Source organism: Mobula hypostoma, chromosome 3 (genome assembly GCF_963921235.1).
Source record: "Mobula hypostoma chromosome 3, sMobHyp1.1, whole genome shotgun sequence".
NCBI classification, from domain to species: domain Eukaryota; kingdom Metazoa; phylum Chordata; class Chondrichthyes; order Myliobatiformes; family Myliobatidae; genus Mobula; species Mobula hypostoma.
The window spans coordinates 167,618,135-167,639,358 of NC_086099.1; the positions used below are offsets into that span (position 1 = coordinate 167,618,135).

A 21,224-nucleotide genomic window follows, 5' to 3' on the forward strand; every position below is an offset into this window, starting at 1 on the left:
AAGGGCTTCAAGTGTAGCAAGGGCTAAAAGTGCTCCAGCAGGATGGTCTTATGGTGTCAATTCTTATACTGAAAAGGCACAGGAAAAAAAACAATCAATATCAATGTTGATTCATTTGTTCCTCATGTATTTGGGATACATTAACAAAACCCGTAGTAGTAGTTCAGGGGGTTTACACTCAGCTTGCACTAATGAGGCGCTCTGAACCGATGACATATCCAACAGCTCAAAGAGCTCATGGGGAAATTCACCTGCCGCATAGAAACACTCCTGTTTCAGACGTTAGAGGTCAAACAGTATTATTGATATTATGAAGAAGCAAAGTGAAATAACAATCTTATTGGCACAACAACAATGTATTTTATCTTTGTCTAAAAGAGAGATTCAAATCTTAGATGGTGATCCATTGTAGTATCATGCATTCATGAAGGCCTTAGAAAGCAAAACTGACAGCCATAGTGACTGCCTCTATTTCCTTGAACAATAAACTAGGGATCACCCTAGAGAACTTGTCAGATATTTTCAGCATGTCAACCCTAAGAAAGGATATGTCACAGCTGAGGCTTTATTACAGGAATATATTGTAACGGACAGAAAATTGCATCCACCTACAAGCAAAAGGCTCTTTCTTGGGTACTTATCAAATCTGAAAATGTAAAAGCTCTTCAAGACTACAGTGTTGTTCTTAGAGGCTGTTGCAATGCCATAGAAGAAGTGCAGTACCTGCGTGAGCTGGACATGTCTGCCAAATGTCAATTGTTGTAAAGAAACTGCCTTACATTATAAATGGAGAACGATGGCCAGTGAACTGCAAGAAAGGCACAACCATAAGAGTATTGTTGATTTTATTGAAGGGCAAGTAAAGATTGCAACAGACCCGGTACTTAGGAATATACAGTCACCTGCAATAATCAAAGGTGTGAACACAACTAAGTTACAGCTTTGTTCTAGGAAGCAGATTTGCCACTACTGTGGCCATTGTGGAAGTAAAGCTGAATCTGAACCTCGAACTAATGGAAGGGAAATGGTCTTGCCAGCCAAAGGGGTTTGTCTGTTCTGCAAAGGTGAAGACACATTGGATATGTGCCCTTAGCTGGAGGAAAAGGCTCATATTGAGAACGTTGTCTTTCTAAAGGAAAATGTTGTCTGCTTTGACTGTTTGTGTACAGGATACATCAGCAAGGATTGTAGGGCATGATTTTCAGGCAAGGTAAGCAGTTTTAAGCATCCCAGCACATTTCATATTCACACTAACGAAAAGAATGCAGAATCAAAACATGCCGTGAAAGAATCAGCAGTGAGCGGTGCCCTGATACATAACGGCCTTACAGGGGCTGGCGATCATAATTCCAGTACAAGTGAAATCTAAGGGAGCAACAAGACTGTGGTTACTTATCAAAGTTGCTGGTGAATGCAGCAGGCCAGGCAGCATCTGTAGGAAGAGGTACAGTCGACGTTTCAGGCCGAGACCCTTCGTCAGGACTTAGTCCTGACGAAGGGTCTCGGCCTGAAACGTCGACTACACCTCTTCCTACAGATGCTGCCTGGCCTGCTGCGTTCACCAGCAACTTTGATGTGTGTTGCTTGAATTTCCAGCATCTGCAGAATTCTTGTTGTTTGTGGTTACTTATACTTACCTAGATTAAGGGAGTACAAAGGATTCTGCATATTGGGCCTCATGAACAAGCTCGACTTCACAGGAAAAAGAACACATATTCTCTTGAGCACCACGGGCAATAGAAGGTCATGAGCAGCTACACTGTTTCAGAATTGCAAGTGGCGGGCTTAGATGGTGAAAACTATTGTGAACTACCTAACATCTTTAAATAGGAAAGTATTCCTGTCCATGGAGGGAACAATCCATGCCGGGGATCTCCAGGGATGGTCTCACCTGAAGCATGTCCATTTGTCAGAGATTGATTCAGAAATTAAGCTACTAATAGGGACAAATATGCCTAAAGCATTGGGGCCATTGCAAGTGATTTGCACGGGAGAACTATGTTGGGTTGGACTGCAAATGGACTACTGAAAAGAATCAATGGTGACAGGAGAGACTATGCATGGCCTGAGCCCACAGTTTTGAACTTGGATGACCTTTGGCAGTGGCAGTTCAAGGCAGACTTCCCTGAATGCAGGCAAGATTAACAATTTGGTTTGTCAAGATAAGACCACAAGTTCATGGAGCTGGTTACAAATTCTGCGAAACTATTAGACAGACACTATCAAATTAGTTTACTTTTGAGAAAGGAGGCTAACATGCCAAATAACAGGAAGAATGAAGAACAGCATGCTCTAAATTTAAGGAAGAGGTTTAAAATGGATTTCTCATTTCAGATAGACTACACAGCTTCCATGATGAATGTCATCTCTCAAGGTCTGCCGAAACAGTGCTAGCAGAGGATCTGGAATGCAGTGATGGGAAAGTCTGGCATATTCCACATTATGATGTTTACCACTCCAGAAAAGGGGAACTTCATGTTGCGGTTGAATGTGGAGTGACTTTTCAAGAAATATCAATGCTTAGCTCTTACAGGGACCGGATCTTACTAGCTCACTGGTTGGAGTCATAACCAGATTCAGAAAAGAACCAGTGGTGATCAAAGTTCAAAGTAAAATTTATCATTAAAATACATGCAAGCCACCACATAAAACCCTGAGATTCTTTTTCCTGTGGGCATACTTAGCAAATCTATCGAACAGTAACTGTAAACAGGATCAAAGAACAACAAACTGTGCAAATGCAAATATAAATAAATAGCAATAAATAACGAGTATGAAATAATATAAAATGAAAGAGCATGAAATAACAAGATAAAGAGCCCTTAAAGTAGAACCATCGGTTGTGGGAACACCAGAAATAGTATGAGTGTGGTCATCCTCTTTTGCTCAAGAGCCTGATGGTTCAGGTGTAGTAACTGTTTTTGAACACAGTAGTGCAAGTCCGGAGGCACCTGTACCTTCTACCTTATGGTAGCAGTGAGAAAAGAGAATGACCTGGGTGGTGAGATTCTTTGATGATGGATGCTGCTTTTCTAAGGTAATGTTTCATGTAGATATACTCAATGGTTTGGAGAGCTTTACCCATGACGTACTGGGCCAAATCCACTACCTTTTGTAGGATTTTCCACTCAAAAGGCATTGGTAGCCAGTCAGCACACTTTCCACTACACATCTATACAAGTTTGCCAAGGTTTTTGATAACATGATTGTCCTAGACTCCTGAGGAAGCAGAGGTGCTGTTGTGCTTTCTTTGAAATTATATTTATATAAATGGGTCCAAGATAGGGCCTCTGAGGTAGTCCTGAGTCTCGAGGGCCTCTGCATTAAGGAATTTAAAGTTATTGATCTTCTCCACCTCTGATCCTCCGATGAGTACTGACTCATGGACCTCTGGTTTCCCTCTCCTGAAGTCTACAATCAGTTCCTTGGTCTTAGTGAAATTGAGTGAGAGGTGGTTGTTATTACACCATTCAGCCAAAATTTTAATCTCCCTTCTGTATGCTGACTTATCACCACCTTTGATACAGCCCACAACAGTGGTGTCATCAGCAAACGCATGTGGTGTTGGAGCTGTACTTAGCCACACAGTCATAGGTGTAAAGTGAGTAGAGCAGGGTGGCTAAGCACTCATCCCTGTGGTGCTCCTGTGCTGATGGAGATTGTGGAGGAGTTGTTGTTGCTAATCTGAACTGACTGGGATCTGCAAGTGAGGAAATCATGGCAAGTACTGAATCAATGTTTCATCAGGTTAAAGTACCAGAGGAAGATGCAGATCAGCTGAGGTTTCTCTGGTGGTCTGATGGTGGCCTCAGCCAAGATATGATGGACTTTAGAAAGGTGGTACATCTCTTTGGAGCAACTTCATCACCACGGTGTGCCAACTTCGCCCTTAGGAAATGTGCAGAAGACAATGAAAATCAGTTCAGCTGAGACAGCAGATAACATTTTGGTTTTCTTCTTTGTTGATAACTGCCTTGTGTCAGTGTCCTCTGAGAAAGAAGTGGTATCTCTGTATCATGGCCTTGTATCCATTTGTGTGAAAGGTGGCTTTTAACTCATGAAGTAGATAGCAACATACATAGCGTACTAACTGTGCATAGAGAAAGACATGAAGGATTTGGATTTGGATTAAGATGTAACTTTGGGGAGAGAGTACTGGATGTGCAATGGTCTGAAGATTGCTAATTTGGTTACACAAACTTCGCTTATTTCGCTAATAATTGCTATATTACATTGTCATGCCCCTGACTTCCATTCCTGCACATTGCAGTACAGTTAGATGTTACTGAATCTGATCTCCTGTCCCATTGCTGAAGTTTGCATTTTATTCTATTTGATACTAATATTTTAACAACATTACTTAAGTTTTTTAATAAAATTATTAATTTTGATTTTTTAAAAATACTTTTAACTATTTTAAAACATTTCTGGCTATCAGAAACATTTAGTTGTAAAGGCATGATATGTCAAAAGGTTATTAAGGCATTCTGTGGGAGATGCCATGTGTAAAATGAGGCCAATGGAGTGTTATATATAGGAGACAGCAGGGTTTCACTTCCAGATGAGTTTAATGCCTTCTATGCTCGCTTTGACCAAAAACATGGAGGAACTATCACAAACTCTCACATTCCTCAATGATACTATGATTTCAGTCTCTGATGCCGATGTGCAAGCAGCCTTCAGGAGGGTGAACCCACAAAAAGCAGCTAGCCCAGCTGAGGTACCTTGCCAGGTCCCAAAGACCTGTGCTGATCTACTGGTTGGTGTGTTCTCGCTTTGGCAGTGTGTGCTACTTATCTTCTTCCAGCAGGCTTTGATTATACCAGTGCCCAAGAAGAGCATGGTGACCTACCTCAATGACTATCACCCAGTAGCACTACATCAACAACCTCTTACTCAATATCATGAAAACCAAGGAGCTGATTGTAGACGTCAGGAGAAGGAAATCATTGGAGGATCAGAGGTAAAGAGGGATAGCATCTTTAAAGTCCCAGGTATTATTATTTTGGAGCACCTGTCCCAGGATATAAATGCAATTACAAAGAAAGCACAGCAGTGCCTTTACTTCTTAAGAGTTTACAGAAATTCAGCATGGCATCTAAAACTTCTATAGGTGAGTAGTGGAGAGCATATTGACTGGGTGCATCACAGCTGGTATGGAAACACTAATACCCCTTGAACTGAAAATCCTACAAAAGTAGTGGATATGGCCAGTCCATCACAGGTAGAATCCTTCCAACCATTGAGCACTTCCACATAGAATATTGTCACAAGAAAGCACCATCCATCATCAGGAGCCCCCAGCACACAGGACATCCTCTTCTCTCACTGTTGCCATCAGGAAGAAGGTACAAAGGCCTCAGGACTCAGCAATACCTCCAAGAACAGTTACTACCCCTCAACCATCATTAAAATATTCTCACAGCCTATGGGCTCACTTTTAAAAACTCATTTTCTCATGTTCTCAATATTTATTGCTTATTTATTCATTATTATTTTCATATCTTCCTTTTGTATTTGCAGTTTGGTGTCTTCTGCACTCTGGTTAAAAACCCTAGCTGGGTGATCTTTCATTGACACTGTTATGTTACTATTCTATAGAATTATTGAATATGTTTATAAGAAAATTAGTCTCTGGGTTGGTGACATACGAGGGGTGATTGATAAGTTCGTGGCCTAAAGTAGAAGGAGTCAATTTTTAAAAAACCTAGCACATTTATTTTTTAACATAGTTCCCTCCTACATTTACACAGTCTAGTGGTCGTGGAGTATATGAAACCCTTCTTTGTAGAAGTCGGCGTCTTGGACCTCCAGAAAGTGGTCCACAGCAGGGGTGATTGCTAAGTTTGTGGTTTAAGGTAGAAGGAGATGAGTTATGCAGCTCTTGTTACATGCACGTGCAGTTCAACTCTTTGAGTGATTATGCAGAAAGTTTGAAGAACTCACCTTTATTTCTTTCAGCTTCCCAAGTGCCTTCTCCGTAGTAACAGCAACGACATTCACTTCTAGCCCCAAAACTCTCAAATCTCTGGCATACAGCTGGTGCATCCCTCAGTGATGTTTGTCGCCCTTTTTGCTTCCCAATTACGTTTCCAAAGTCATTTCCAGCACTCCAATTTCCAGTCTTGCCTCTCTTTTACTCTTTGTATACAGTATTTGAAAAAGCTGTATTATAGGCTGGTTAACCTTATATTACATCTTGTCTCTCCTTAAGACATTTCAATTGCCTTTTGTTGGTTTTTAAAAGCTACCCAATCCTCTAGCTTCCTGCTTTTTTTTGCAACATTGTACACTTCTTTTTTGCTTTTATGCTCTCTGTAACTTCCCTTGTCAGCCACGGTTGTCTCATCTTCTCTTTAGAGTATTTCTTCTTCTCTGGGATAATCTATTCTGTACTTTCTGAATTGCTCCTCGAAACTCCAGCCATTGCTGTCCTGCTGTCATCGCTGCTCTTGTCCCCTTCCAATCACCTTTCACTAACTGCTATCTGATACCTCTGCTGTATCCTTTACTCCACTATAATACTGATAGTTCTGATTTTAGCTTTTTCCTCTCAGACTGCAGGCTGAATTCAATCATACTCTGATCTCTGCCTTCTAAAGGTTCCTTTACCTTAAGTTCCTTAATCACATCTGGTTTATGACACAACACCCAATCCAGAAATGTTTTTCCCCTAGTGGGCTCAACTACAAGTTGCTTTAAAAAGCTATTTTCTATGCATTCCAGAAATTCCTTCTCTTTTCAATATTTTTTTATTAGTTTCTACATAAAAGAATACAAAGTATATATAACGGTCGAAAAAAACGACTACCGATTACATTATATCTATTCAAAATAACAATCTCATTACCCTGTATTCATGTAGGTTAGTCAAAGTTATGTTGAAATATACTAATTTATTACAAAAAAAATCTAACCCCTACCAAGACCAAAACTGTTTATTAAGGAGAAAAAAAGGTAAAATACCTTCTCATATAATAAAAATTAATAATAGTCAACATCTGAATTTAAACATCGAATTGAAGGTTTTGAAAGTTTTGAAAATAATTCAGAAAAGGTCCCCACAATGTTTGAAAGTCTTGACGAGATTCAGAAATTGAATAACGGATCTTCTCTAAATCTAAGCAATCTAAGCATGACATAACATCGCAAAACCATTGAACATGAGTAGGAGGAAAAACATCTTTCCATTTAAACAAAAGAGCCCTCCTAGCTATAAGAGAGCTAAAGGCCAAAATATGTAAATCTGATGTCTCCAGCTTGATATCTTGTCCAGCAACAATACCAAATAGGGCTGTCAGAGGATTAGGCTTAAAATTGACTTTGAAAAGTAAAGAAAAAGTTTGAAAAACTTCCTTCCAATATGTTACAAGACATGGACAAGTCCAAAACATATGAATTAATGAAGCTTCTCCATTATTGCATCTGTCACAGTAGGGAAATATATCCAATTAAAAACGAGATAGCTTATCTTTAATCATATGGACTCAATGTACCACCTTAAATTGTATGAGAGAATGGCGAGCACATAGCGATGATCTATTAACCAGTTTAAAAATTTCATTCCAAATTTCATCAGATATTGATGTCTGTAAGTCTTGTTCCCAGAGATTCTTAATTTTGTCTAAAGGAATATTCCTTATCTCCAGTAATACACCATAAATATTAGATATTGAACCATTATAAAAAGGTGTCAAATTAAAAATTATGTCTAGTAGGTTCTTATCTGACCTTATAGGAAATGTACATAATTGAGATCTTAGAAAGTCTCTAATTTGTAGATATCTAAAAAAGTGAGTTTTGGGACAGCGATGTTTAGCTGACAATTGCTCAAATGAAAAAAGATCTCCTCCAACAAACAGATCCCAAAAGTATTTAATACCCAACCTGTCCCATTCTTTAAAAACTAAATCAGTCATGGAGGGTTTAAAAAAAATAGAATAAATGGGACTAGAAAGGGAAAATCTCAATAAACCAAAATGTTTTCTAAATTGAATCTCAGAGTATGTTTAACTATTAAATTATCAGTTAGTTTCCTTACAAATAAAGGAAGTGAGGATCCAAGAAGAGAAATAATAAAAAATTTACTAACAGAATTAGCTTCTAAAGAAACTCATACCGGACAGTCTACATGATTAATATAATATATCCGAAACACAAGATATCGTATATTAACTGCCCAGTAATAAAACCTAAAATTAGGTAAGGCTAAACCTCCAGACTTTTTAGGTTTTTGAAGATGAAATTTTTTTAAACAAGGACTTTTTTTCCATATATAGGAGGATAGAATAGATTCAAGCAAGTCAAAAAAGGATTTAGGAATAAAAATGGGTAAAGCCTGAAAAAGATATATAATTTTAGGTAGAATATTCATTTTAATAGAATTAATTCCTCCGTCCAACAATATTGAAAGAGGTGACCAATTTAATAATATCTTTTTTACATGGTTCAATAAAGTAAGAAAGTTTTCTTTAAACAGGTATTTGTAATTCTTAGTGATTGTTACACCCAAATAAGTAAATTGATTCCTTACAATTTTAAACAGAAGATTAATATTAACTAATACCAAATTATTTAAAGGAAATATTTCACTCTTATATAGATTCAATTTATATCCTGAAAACTGGCCAAAACAGGAGAGTAAAGAAAATACACAAGGTAACAAAATCTCAACATTAGAGATAAAAAGCAATATATCATCAGCGTAAAGCGCGATTTTGTGGGTGATAGCTCTCCTTGAAATACCACAGCTATCATTAGATTCTCGAAAAGCAATAGCAAGGGGTTCCAAAGCTAAATCGAAAAGTAAAGGACTCAACGGACAACCTTGTCTAGTTCCGCGGTGAAGTTTTAATGGTTTGGCATTTTGAAAATTAGTAAGAACTCGAGCAGAAGGAGATAAATAAAGTAATTTAATCCATTGAATAAAATCTGGTCCAAAATTAAATTTTTCTAAGGTTTTAAATAAATAATTCCATTCAACCCGATCGAAGGCCTTCTCAGCATCTAAAGATATCACACATTCCGATACCTCCTGAGAAGGAGATTAAATAACATTTAATACACGGCATATATTAAAATAGGAATGTTGGCTTTTAATAAATCCAGTCTGATCACCAGAAATAATAGAAAGTAAAATATTTTCAATCCTACGAGCCAGAACTTTAGGAAGAATGTTAGTATCTATATTAAGTAATAAAATTGGCCTATATGAAGAGCATTCAGTTGGATCCTTATTCTTTTTTAGGATAAGTGAAATAGAAGCTTCATAAAAAGATTGAGGCTAACTACCTAATTTGAAAGAATCCAAAAAGACTAAGTACAACTGCGGTATAATTAATGAAGAAAAAGCCTTATAAAATTCTCCTGAAAATCCATCTGGACCTGGAGCCTTCCCCGAGTGTAATGAACGTATAGCCTCGGCTATTTCCTCATACGAAATGGGTTGATCCATCTGTTTGCAATTATCTGCAGAAAGTGCAGGGATATTTAATTGATCTAAAAAGTTGTTCGTTACAGTATTATCTTTAGGGGAGTCAGAACTATAAAGTTTAGAATAGAATTCTCTAAAGGTATCATTTATTTCAGAGTAATCATTTGTCCTATCACCATTCATTTTGCAAATTTCTTTAATTTGTCATTTAACTACAGAAGTTTTTAATCACTACTACTACTCTACTACTACTACATCGACTCAGGCCTAGGGGGCCAGCGTCGGGCATGATGACAGACTCTCCACTTCTCTTAATTGGTTGGCCAACACTCTGCCTGATTTATCTCCATGAATGTAAAATTGAGTTTTATCTTTTAAGAAGTTGAGTTTCAATTGGATATCTTAACAGAAGATCATATTTAGTTTGAACTTCAACACGTCTTTTATACAAAACAGGATCTGGAGCTATAGCGTATTTTGATCTAATTGTTTTAATTGATTGGCTAATTCAATTCTTTCTTTATTAGCTTTATTGTTAACACAGTATAAGAAATAATTTGTCCTCTAATATAGGCCTTGAAAGTATTCCATTCAATAAGATTTAAGTCTCTTCCTTTTTATTCTCTTCAAAAAACAAAATAATATGCTTCTCTAGAAATTTTAAAAATTCCTTATCTGATAACAAAGTTGTATTAAAACGTCAGAATCTGTTGGTTTCAAGAAGACCAGGGAGTTTTAAAGATAAAAATATAGGACCATGATCTAAAACAGCAATCTCTTTATATTCACAGGAACGAACTGATGAGATCATTTGACTACCAATAAAAAAAAATCAATCCTGGAATATGTGTGGTGAACATGGGAAATAATTGAATATTCCCTATCTATGGGATATAAGAAATGCCAAACATCAACTATACCACACTTCAATAAAAATAATTTTTTAAACAAAGCTGATTTATTAAGAGACGCTGGTTAACAGATGATCGGTCTAAGATTGGGTCGAGCCAACAGTTAAAATCTCCTCCCATCACCAAAGAATAAAGATTCAGATCTGGTAAAAAAGAAAAAAAATGTTCAAAGAATCCTGGGTCATCATTGGCAAATACTATTAACTTATTATCTAGTTTTCCTGAGACTGTAACAAAACGTCCATTAGTAGCAGACTTTATGTTGGACAAAGGAAAGTGTATTATCTATAAGAATCAAAACGCCTCTAGATTTGGCCTGAAAAGTGAAAACAAAGTCCATTCCAACTGCTAAAAAAACGTAGATATCACATTTGTGTGTGTGAGTTTCTTGTAAAAAAAAATAGGGACCTTAAATTTCTTAATATAAGCAAAAATCTTATTACGTTTAACAGGGCGATTTAATCCTTTCATGTTAAAACTGAGTAAATTAATAGTTTGGTCCATTTTTAATATTATTTAAAGGAAGGATTAAAATGTAAGTTAAAAACCAAGCTATAAGCCTTGAGAAATGGTAACCAAGCAACAAGTTGGCTAAAAATTCGTAAGCAGCTTCCAGAAAAAAAAACATAACCCCGCCCACCTCCCAAAGGAAGAAAACCGACCAATAGAAAGTCGGCATCTACAAACTACTGACAACCCCCCAAAAAACCGGGTGATCGCTCCAATTAGTTACAAGGATATTTATATTCCAACCTAGACTAAACAAAACCCAAACAAGAGATTCAGCTCTCGTATATCAAAAATACAGTATTAAAAAATACGAAAGGAAATTAGTTACAAAGGTTTATGAAAAATAAAAGATACAATTATTAATACAGAACGACATTGAACATTAATCTTATATCTTCATGGAAAAACAGACTAAGCAATTAGCTTTCGAATTTTAAAAAAATCTTTGTGCTTCAACATTCAAAAGAAGCCATTCGAAGGATCCATCATTAATTAGATTCTCAGTCAAACTGGGTAGCCAAGGGACGGGTTAAAACCCTTGTTAAAGAAAACCCCAACAGAGCTTGTTTAAACTTAACACACTCCTGCATAACCTCAAGCCAATAACCTTCCAGAATCTTAATATTCCACCCTATAACCAGACATGCCCCTTCGACGGGATTTGCAAATTAGAAGTTTTCACTTAATCTTAAGTCTTCATGTAAGGAGAAAGTACACAGTTAGCCTTGGGATTTAACCTTCGGATTTTTAAAATTTCTGTGCTTCAATAGTCGAGCAGAACCATTCGAAAGAACTGTTTTTAAGTGTAATTCTGAGTCGGGCTGGGTAGCGAAGGGAAGGCTTGAAACCCATATTAAAAAACTTGGACATAACTTCTTTGAATTTAACACATCCCTGCATAACCTCAGGTGAATAATCTTCAACAATTCTAATCTTGCGACCATTACAGTCAATCATGCCTCTTCGACGAGATTCGTGAATTAAGAGTTCCTTTGTTTTAAATTCATGAAAGCAGATTATTACTGATCTTGTTTTCTGAGCGTTAGGAGACCTAAACGGAGGAGATCTGTGAACTCGTTCGATCATAGGCACAGACGTCAAAATCTCCGGAAATAATTCTTGCAAAAAGTTTGCAAAAAACTCCCTAGGATGGTTACCTTCGATTAATTCTTTGAGACCCATAACCCATAGGTTGTTCCTTCTATTTCTATCTTCTAGATCGATAATCTTCTGTCCTAACTTTTCGTTGGACTTCGATTGCTTTTCACAAAGCTTCTGCAATTCATCCACTTCTGTTTCCAGAGCCGAAAAATTTTCCTCATTATTCTTGATATGTTTATTGTGTTCATTAAGAGTTTGTTGAATAGAGTCCAATTTACCATCTACTTGTTTAAATTCACTGCTGAACTGTTGAAACTTCTCAGAGGCTTCTCGTGCATGACTTTGTAGCAATTCCATAATAGAATCCAAAGAGGCAGGAAAATTATCCTTTTTAGTACCTCTGACACTCCTTCCAGCCATAATGAAAGAATATCACACTTAAAAAAAAGACGTTTCAAGATGGTTTGAAAATAGTAAGATAATTAAAATTGGAGCAACGGCAGATTGCTGTTACTTCATCAGCCACCACAAGGAAATCTCAGAAATTCCTTCTCTTGGGATCTAGCACTACTGATTTTCCCAATTTTCTTGCATATTGAAATCTGCCATGATTATCATTACATTGCCCTTTTAAACACCTTTTCTATCTCCCATTGTAATTTGAACCCCACATCCTGGCTATTGTTCAGACACCCATCAGAGTATTTCTACCTTTGCAGGTTTTTAAACTCTACACACAAGGATTACACGTCTTCCAATCCAATGTCACCTCTTTCTAACACAAGAGCGAGGTTAAATGCAATCTAGCCCAAAGGAGAGGGGGAGGGAGGGAAGTGGGGTAGAGGGAGGGAGAGAGGGACAGAGGGAGAGAGGGAAACATAGAAAACCTACAGCACAATACAGGCCCTTCAGCCCACAAAGTTGTGACAAATATGTCCCTACCTTAGAAATTACTAGACTTACCCATAGCCCTCTATTTTTCTAAGCTCCATGTACCTATCCAACCATGTACCTATTCAAAAGTCTCTTTAAAAGACCCTATCGTATCCGTCTCCACCACTGTTGCCGGCAGCCCATTCCACACACTCACCACTCCCTGAGTAAAAAACTTACCCTTAACATCTCCTCTGTACTACTCCCCAGCACCTTAAACCTGTATCCTCTTGTGGCAACCACTTCAGCCCTGGGAAAAAGTCTCTGACTATCCACATGTTCAATGCCTCTCATCATCTTATACACCTCGATCAGGTCACCTCTTATCCTCCGTCGCTCCAAGGAGAAAAGGCCGTGTTCACTCAACCTATTCTCATAAGGCATGCTCCCCAATCCAGGCAACATCCTTGTAAGTCTCCTCCACACCCTTTCTATGGCTTCCACATCCTTTCTGTAGTGAGACGACCAGAACCGAGCACAGGAGAGAGGGAGAGAGGGTGGAAGACGGAGGGAGGGAGTGAGAGAGACAGACAAAGACACACACAGGTCCCCTCAGGGAGAATATAAGTGCATATGAAGTTATTTCAAAACTGCTGAGTATTTAAAGATTTAAAGATTAGTGACATTTATCACATGTACAGTGAAATGTGTCGTTTGCAAAGCAAATGTTCCGATGGGCATCCCATAAATGCCGCCGTTCCTCTGGTGCCAACATAGCATGCCCACAGATTACTATGCCTAATTCATACATCTTTGAAATTTGGAAGAAAACTGAAGCACCTGGAGGAAACCCATGTGTTCATGGGGAAAATGTACAAGTCTTACAACAGCAGTGAGAACCGAACCCCAATCTTGCAGCTGGTGTTGTAAAACATTATACTAACCACAACACTGCTGTGGTGACCAAACTATATAACTTTTGGCAATAATTTTTATTCTGGAGTTCGTAATGAGTGACTGAACAAAGTATTGCTCAAGGTGCAGTGCACCCAGAGGCAAGAAAGTTTGAGACACTTATATATAGCATGAAACAGCATAAATTTCCTTTATTTGAAAATATACATTTACAACTTCGAAAAATATATTAAAAAAAGATGTTTTTACTTTAGGCTACCTAAATGAAAATTAGTTATGCAATTACTTAAACCAAACCACTCCAAACTGCCTCCATACTTTGTAGAGATGCACTTATAAATTAATGTTGATTATATTCTAAATAAAACTGGTTACACCATCCTTTGCAATTAGTAGGATACAGTTAAATGGAAGTTAATTGAGAGCTAGCAATTAAATATTGCTGCTTCAAGCAACCATTTAGAGTGACGGTACAGTACCTATACAAACACACAGTCCAAATGGCATTTTCATTTCATGAAGTTATCTTGATACCATAAAAACCTTAATGGTATAACTATTTTGAAAAAAAAATCACTTTCACATTGCTGAAGATTACAACTAATCCATGAGACAACTCAAGATTTTCACCAGCAAAAGCAAATAAACTGTAAGAGATCAGTTAATAAATTCCTCAGAACACACATTGTTGAAAGTCTTTTGTAGAAGCTAACATAAAAAAGTATTTTAATGCAAAGATTTCCTGACATATTCATATCTTTCACACTTTACAGGGAATTTCATAGGAAACAAAATACTAACACAAAGGAATCTCATATCTTATCAACCTTGCAAAAGTACTCAAAATTGGTTAGCTAAGAAGTAACTTGTGATGTCTCTGATACCGAATATGCAATATTGGTTTATGCAATATTGCGATTGTGTGATGATACCAAAGTGCAGCTATAACTTATTACAACTTACCATTGTCATCTTTTACTAGTTCATTTTGTAATGGATCTATTCCAGTTTCTTGAGCATCTGTTTCCAAAGGATGTCTGGTTTCAAAGGCTGAAATTCTTCTCGAGGAGGACAGCATCTTGAGAGTCACCTCAGGTATCCAAATGAATTTCCTACAAACAGAAAAGGTAATTTGTTGATACCTTGAATGAACATCACAGTTATCTGATGGTCTAACAATACCTCTTGGGTAGTAAATACATTGATTTCATTCCAATTTCCTGTTCAAATCATGAACAAACATTTCTATTGTGACTCACACAATTCAGCAAATTAGATCAGTAATATATTTGCTAGGCATACACAGAATAAATAAATCATCATGTCAAATCTCACACTAATTTCATATCATTCCAAAAGTGAACCAGTATAATCAAACAGGAGATAAAACCTGTAATTAACAACAGAACTTGCTCACTAATATTTTCTAATGGGATCCCAAAAAAGTTTGGTGATTGATTGGAACAGCTGGTTTGCAGATTTGCATGACTTTTATTACTAAATTTTTTAAGAGTTTGTATACTGATAAAAGTCCATATGTTACATTGCCTGTAGAGTTTAACTTGAGGCTACACCAGTATGAGGGTTTAGTACCATATATCAAGGCATCCATTTTAACATACAGGACAAGATAGACAGCAGAGTAGGATGACATGGTGGTGGGAGGGGGGAGAAAGAGGGAGAAAAGTGGAAAGGTGGAGGAGGAGGGCTCTGAGAATGATTCCTATCCACAATGGGTTATGGACCAATGGCTGAAGGGACTTTGCTTCTCTCAAGGGGTTTTCAGAAAGATCGTCTGCATACTTCAATAAACAACAGTTGCATTACAGAACCAGAACCAGCTTGCAAAAGGTACCTATGCTAATTTTTTTTAGGCTGCTGGCTCTTTTCAGGACAGTTCTAGAGAAATTTGCAATTCTGGAGGTTATGGGGGCTTGTTGTTCCAGGACATTCAGCTCCTTTATCTTGTGTAGAGGGCAGCATGCAAAGCAAAGGGGAAGAATTTATTTTTCAGTAATGTGAGATGGCCAGTGATGCAAGGAGTTACAGTCTAAACCTTGTATCACTGTGATCTCAAGTTGTTCATGCTGAGGGAGTGATTATCACCAAAAGTGATTATCACTCTCTCAGCATGCATATAATCTATGATCATGGTCTGAAAAGATAAAGATGATCAATGGTAATAGTGGGCCAGAATACTGTGCCCACTTCTTTTCAGTTGATGCTTCAATAAACAGTGTGAAATATAGGAATATCCTCGGAGACATAAAATTGACTAGATCCTCACACGTTGGATGAACAAAAGGAAAAAAGAGGAAGGTAGTGAAAATGATGGAAAGATATGGGATGGGCAAGAGAAGGAAAGAAGAGAAAATCTGCAACCTCTTTTTGTTATTGTATTCAGTTACTTACTGTAGTATTCCCCCTTTAATGATCAGAAACCTGAATATCCAATCGCACATGGTCAGTACAAGATTGTGTGCTGAAGGGCCTATAATAAGCTGTAGATTTCCATGTTCTATGTTCTGCTCCTGGGACAATGAAGCAGATTGTGTCCTCACAAAGAACTGGACAAAAAAGACTTGAACTGATGTGGCATGTGCCCACCCCCAAACAAGTGATAGAATTCTAAAGTGGTCTATATCAATTTCCTCATGAAATTCAACAGTAGTTCTTTTGCTGAATCTCTTACTATAAATTTCCTGTGGAAAATCAGCTTTAGAGTCAAAACCTATGCTTATATAGTCAGCACAATCTCAACCAACAAAAGTCCTGCCTTGGTCCCCATAGAACTGGAAATTTGGTTCAACTTTTCCAAGCACCAAAAGCCACATTGATTGGTTTCAGTCTATTCAGACTCCTGCTGACACGTAGTGGCTCCTTCCAAACGACTACTTCCCAAAAAGCCTTGCACTTTAGTGAGGCTTTGACAACTTATGATCAGAGAGCCAACAGTCCACACTTCATTTCGAGCCAATTAGTTGGTCAACAGAATGAATTTTACATATTCAGTTCACAGTCAGATATTAAAATTGGGAAATACATGGAGATGGCAACAGAAACTAGGGGTTGGAGTTACAAAGTTGCAAGCAATCTGAGGTGACAGAACTCAGGGACCAAAGCCAGGGGACAGATGCTTGAAACTTCAAAAATTGAGATGGGAGCTTGAGGCAAAGAGAAGGGAGCAGTGTAAGCAGTGGGAGCTGAGCACAGGTTCCAGGTATAAGCTGAAGGAAAGAGAACAAAGAGTGGAAGACTTCAGCAGGGGAAGTGTGACAAGTGACAGGCCATTTGCCGCCATAGCAGAGAATCCTACAACTTTTAAGAAAAGGTGACTTCTGCCATTCCTTTCCATGAACTGACCAAACAGGCATGAGGAAATTTTGTGGGGTTTGTTGTATTAAACTTAAAAGGTGCAAACCAGATAGTATCAAACCTTTTGCTAGGTTCTTGCATTTGCAATCATGTGCTGCATTTCTAGTTATGTTAATACATATTCAACTGTAGTGAAATATTAATAAAGATTTATATTCTGTAATATTTTCTCCATTAACCATTGAGTGATGAATAAAACAACTGTCAATGAAAATTTACAGCAAAGATTAAATATTTTCACAATGTAACCTTCCCGATGTGATTATTCTGAAGATTTGCATTATAACCTGAGGCACCCAATCTACTTTAAACAAGGTTGTTAGTGAAGCTCGAGTAGAGTTTTTATTTATGTGAACAAGGTAAAATTACTGTACAGCATCTCATGGCAAGACCCTGCTTCATAACAGGTTCCTGCAGTGTCCAGCTGACAAGCAAATGTGACAAAAACATCCTGCCCCGGGATTAGCTACATCACGCAATACATTTTTAAGTGTTAACCATCTCACTTTAAAATTTTACAAAAGTAGTCATCATAAACACAAATGAGCAGAACCTCAAGTGAAACAACCATATAATTACTACAGCTACAAGACCAGAGGACAAGAATGCTGCAGGAAATAACTCCCACAAATGTTTCTTGCACTTTTTGGAGTAGGATGAGATCTTAAGGTTTATTTGACTATTTGTACAAACAAAGTAATACTTAGTAGAACATCATGGCAAGAGACTCCATTACTGAAGCAAGTAATCACCCAGGACAAAGGAACCATGCTGAACCTTTTCACCTCTCCTCTGTGGCTTTAATTTGTATCATCACAAAATGAATTAGTTTAAATTTACTAAGACCCTTTGACTGCACTTGGAAAATAACACAAATCCCATTATCCTTATATAGAAGTATATCGTTATGTTCCAATGACAGAGATTAAAGAACTCTCAATCTCAAAAATGGTTCGAAAGGACTATAAAGCATCATTTCCATTTGGGATAACTATGAATTATTAGCTTTAACAATACCACTGACATGCATTAGTTAACAAAGCAAAGAAAATGAAGCCCTGATACAGGGTCTTCCAAAAATGCCAACCATCCCTTGCCTCCACAGATGATGTATCATCCACTGAGTTCTTCTGGCAGTTTGTATTTTATTTTATACTGTGGCATCTGCATTCTTGTGTCTCTGAAAGAAATACAGAAGTGCCCATTGCACCAGCTCTTGCGATTACTGTTTGCCTTGTTGTCTGCTTCGTCATTGTTGCTGATTATGAAAACCAAATCAAATTAACATTTCAAACTACCATGGCAGGAAGTTCCAAACATCAGTTAATCAGCTTGTACATACAGTCATTATATGTCTTCTACATGCCCTTACTGGCCTGGCATGTAGAAGACACAGTGTTTCTCCAGAGCAGGGCTGGTGACATGCTGCAGATGGCCGTAGAATGTCAACCTCAAAATAAGGTCTATGCCCAGATGGCCCAGCTTCAAACTACACCTATCTTGCCAAGTATGGTGGCAGTATGTACTTGCTGAAAAGCAACAGGAAGGGCACTGGTGATTACAAGTGTAATCACATATGCTATTATTCTGAGGCTGGACTCTCACTCACGCAACACGAAGTTGCTTCCTCAGGGCAGCTGCTCAGCAATCCAAATGAACAGTTTGAGAACCAATTGCTATGCTGCTTTGAAAGCCACAAAGCTCCTTTCAAAACAGGTATTCAAGACTCATAATGGGATTAACCTATGCTTGGCATTTATAGAAGACTTCACGTGCTTTCAACTTGCCCGCAATGGAAACTGTAACACTAAAGGTTGTAGGAGTGCTGGTGTTATTGCATCTAAATGGAGTTGAGGATTAATTCCATATTGGAAAGGACAGGCTGCAATCAATTCAAAATCCATGGACAAGCTTGGGAATGTGTTCTTCATAATCCCTGGAATTTCAGACAAGGCGACTATGCACCAAAATTTCTCTGTACGGCTGAGTTCTCTGAGGCCTGAACTTGAGTGTGACCCACTCCTTCACAGAGCTAGAGTCAAGGATATCCTTTTCCCTAATATAGTCATGCCATACTTATCTTTTGACTCCACCATAGAGGCTTATTCTCTAGCTTATTCCCTACTGAGACACAATGCCAATGGCAACTTATGAAATGTCAACTGCAATTGTCATACTGCTGGATGGCACTCTTCTTCACTGTACTTTGCTGAGCTGATATGATTACAGCAAGTAGATTTTCCTGACTAATTCAGAGACGATAGGTACAAGGCTGAGAAGTGTAAAGTGATACACCTCAGCAAATAGAATAAGACACAGTCATGCAGGAATAGAGGACTGGGAGCAAACGTTCAAAGTTTTTGGAAATTAAAGGTGCATTGAGAGAGAGTGATTAATTAAGTATTTGGAACAGATTTTCAAAAAGAGAGAAACAGAATATAAAAACAGAAAGTTATTGTTAAACTATCAGGCACTGATAGGTCACAACTGGACTCTAAAAGAATATGAAGAAGATCTTAAGAGAGGGGTGCAGGAAAATTTAATAAAATAGTTCAAGGAATGAAGGATTCAAATGTAATATTAACGTACAGCTGCATTTTATCTCCTTGGTACAAACAAGGCCGAGAGGCAATTCAAGTTTACAAGATCAATTTGTTTAAAAAAGATGAAAGGGAAGTTGTTCCCATTAAGCAATGTGTCAAGGTTCAGGAGGCACGGATTTGAACTTTTGGGCCAGAATTACATGGAAGTTGTGGGGAAGAAAAACCATATTAATTCTGGTTAAAATCCAGAAATCATTGCTTATAGGGTAATTGAGATAGAACTAATCAGTGACTCAAAAACGGCTGGACACCTGAAGGCTAGTGGGTTTTTAAGAATTGGATTGAATGACACTTTATGATATAACAAAAGAGAAGGATGACTGTCTTTCGCATCACGGCCATATATGACTAAATGTGGCATGAGAAGCCTTGGTAAAATGAAGATAATGGGCCTCAGGGCAATATCCTGTGGCCAATTATTTTCAGCTGATTGACCTTCCTTCCATTATAAAATCAGGCTTAGATACATCTTTGATGATGGCACACGTTTCACTTTTGATTGCGACGAATAAACCAATCCATGCTTTAACACAAAAGGGTGAAGGCAGCATTCAGACATGGGGTGATAAGTAGCAAATAGTATCCTTTCCACCAAAAAAAAATCCAGGCCATGACAATATATAATACATTAACGCTTCAGAGAAAGGAAATAAGTGTACTGCAGCCAGGCATCCAGATGAAACAAGGGGGTAAATACAGAAGCTGTGAGGTAGATACAAACAATTTACATAATGAAAGGTTAATTCAGTGGAGAAGAGGCTGGCAAACAGAGGATAATGTGGGAAAATGTGAAGTTGCTCAATTTGGAGGAAAGAAAGAAAAAAAAGAGTATTACTTAAATGAGAAAGATTGTAGAGAGTTGTAACACAAAGGAATTTGTAACTCAAAGTTAGAGTACAGGTCCAGCAGGTAATTGATAAGACAGCAGGTACGTGATATAATTATTTCAAGTGTGCTGGAATATAAAAGTAGTGAAGTCTTATCACAATTGCATACGGCACTAGTCATTCAATGTCTGGAATACTGTGAACAATTTTAGCCCTCTCATTTAAGGAGAAGCATATTGTCATTTAGAAAGGTTCACTGGGAAAATCAGAATTATGGAGATGCTATCTTATGAGGAAAGACTTAATAGGTTTGGTCTGTACTTATTGGAGTTAGAAGAATGGGGCCTTGACAGGCTAAATGCTAAGAGGAAGTTTTCTCCTCATGGGAGAGTCAAAGATCAAAGACCATAATCCCTTCAGACTGAAATGTGGAGGAAGTTTTTCACAGAATTCTGAACATTCTGAATTCCTTGCCAGAAAGTTAAGTTTTAATCTGTTAGGGAATCATTGGTTCTGGACATTAGGCTGGAAAATAGAATTGAAGAAAATTAGATTAGTGCTGACCTTATTGAATAGAAACATAAATAGAAATATAGAAAACCTACAGCACAATACAGGCCCTTCGGCCCACAAAGCTGTGCCGAACATGTCCTTACCTTCGAAATTACCTAGGTTT

At 37.7% G+C, this 21,224-nt stretch overlaps 1 protein-coding gene across 3 annotated transcripts in view; it reads right to left on the minus strand.

Moving 5' to 3' along the window:
- tbc1d5 (TBC1 domain family, member 5) overlaps window positions 1-21,224 on the minus strand; it is a 485,913-nt gene that overhangs the window by 292,856 nt on the left and 171,833 nt on the right. For all 3 annotated transcript variants that reach the window (XM_063044063.1, XM_063044064.1, XM_063044062.1), the window contains one exon: window positions 14,707-14,855. In XM_063044063.1, coding sequence (XP_062900133.1) covers window positions 14,707-14,821 — 115 coding nt within the window. In that variant the 5' untranslated portion in view covers window positions 14,822-14,855. The remainder of the gene's footprint in view (window positions 1-14,706; window positions 14,856-21,224) is intronic.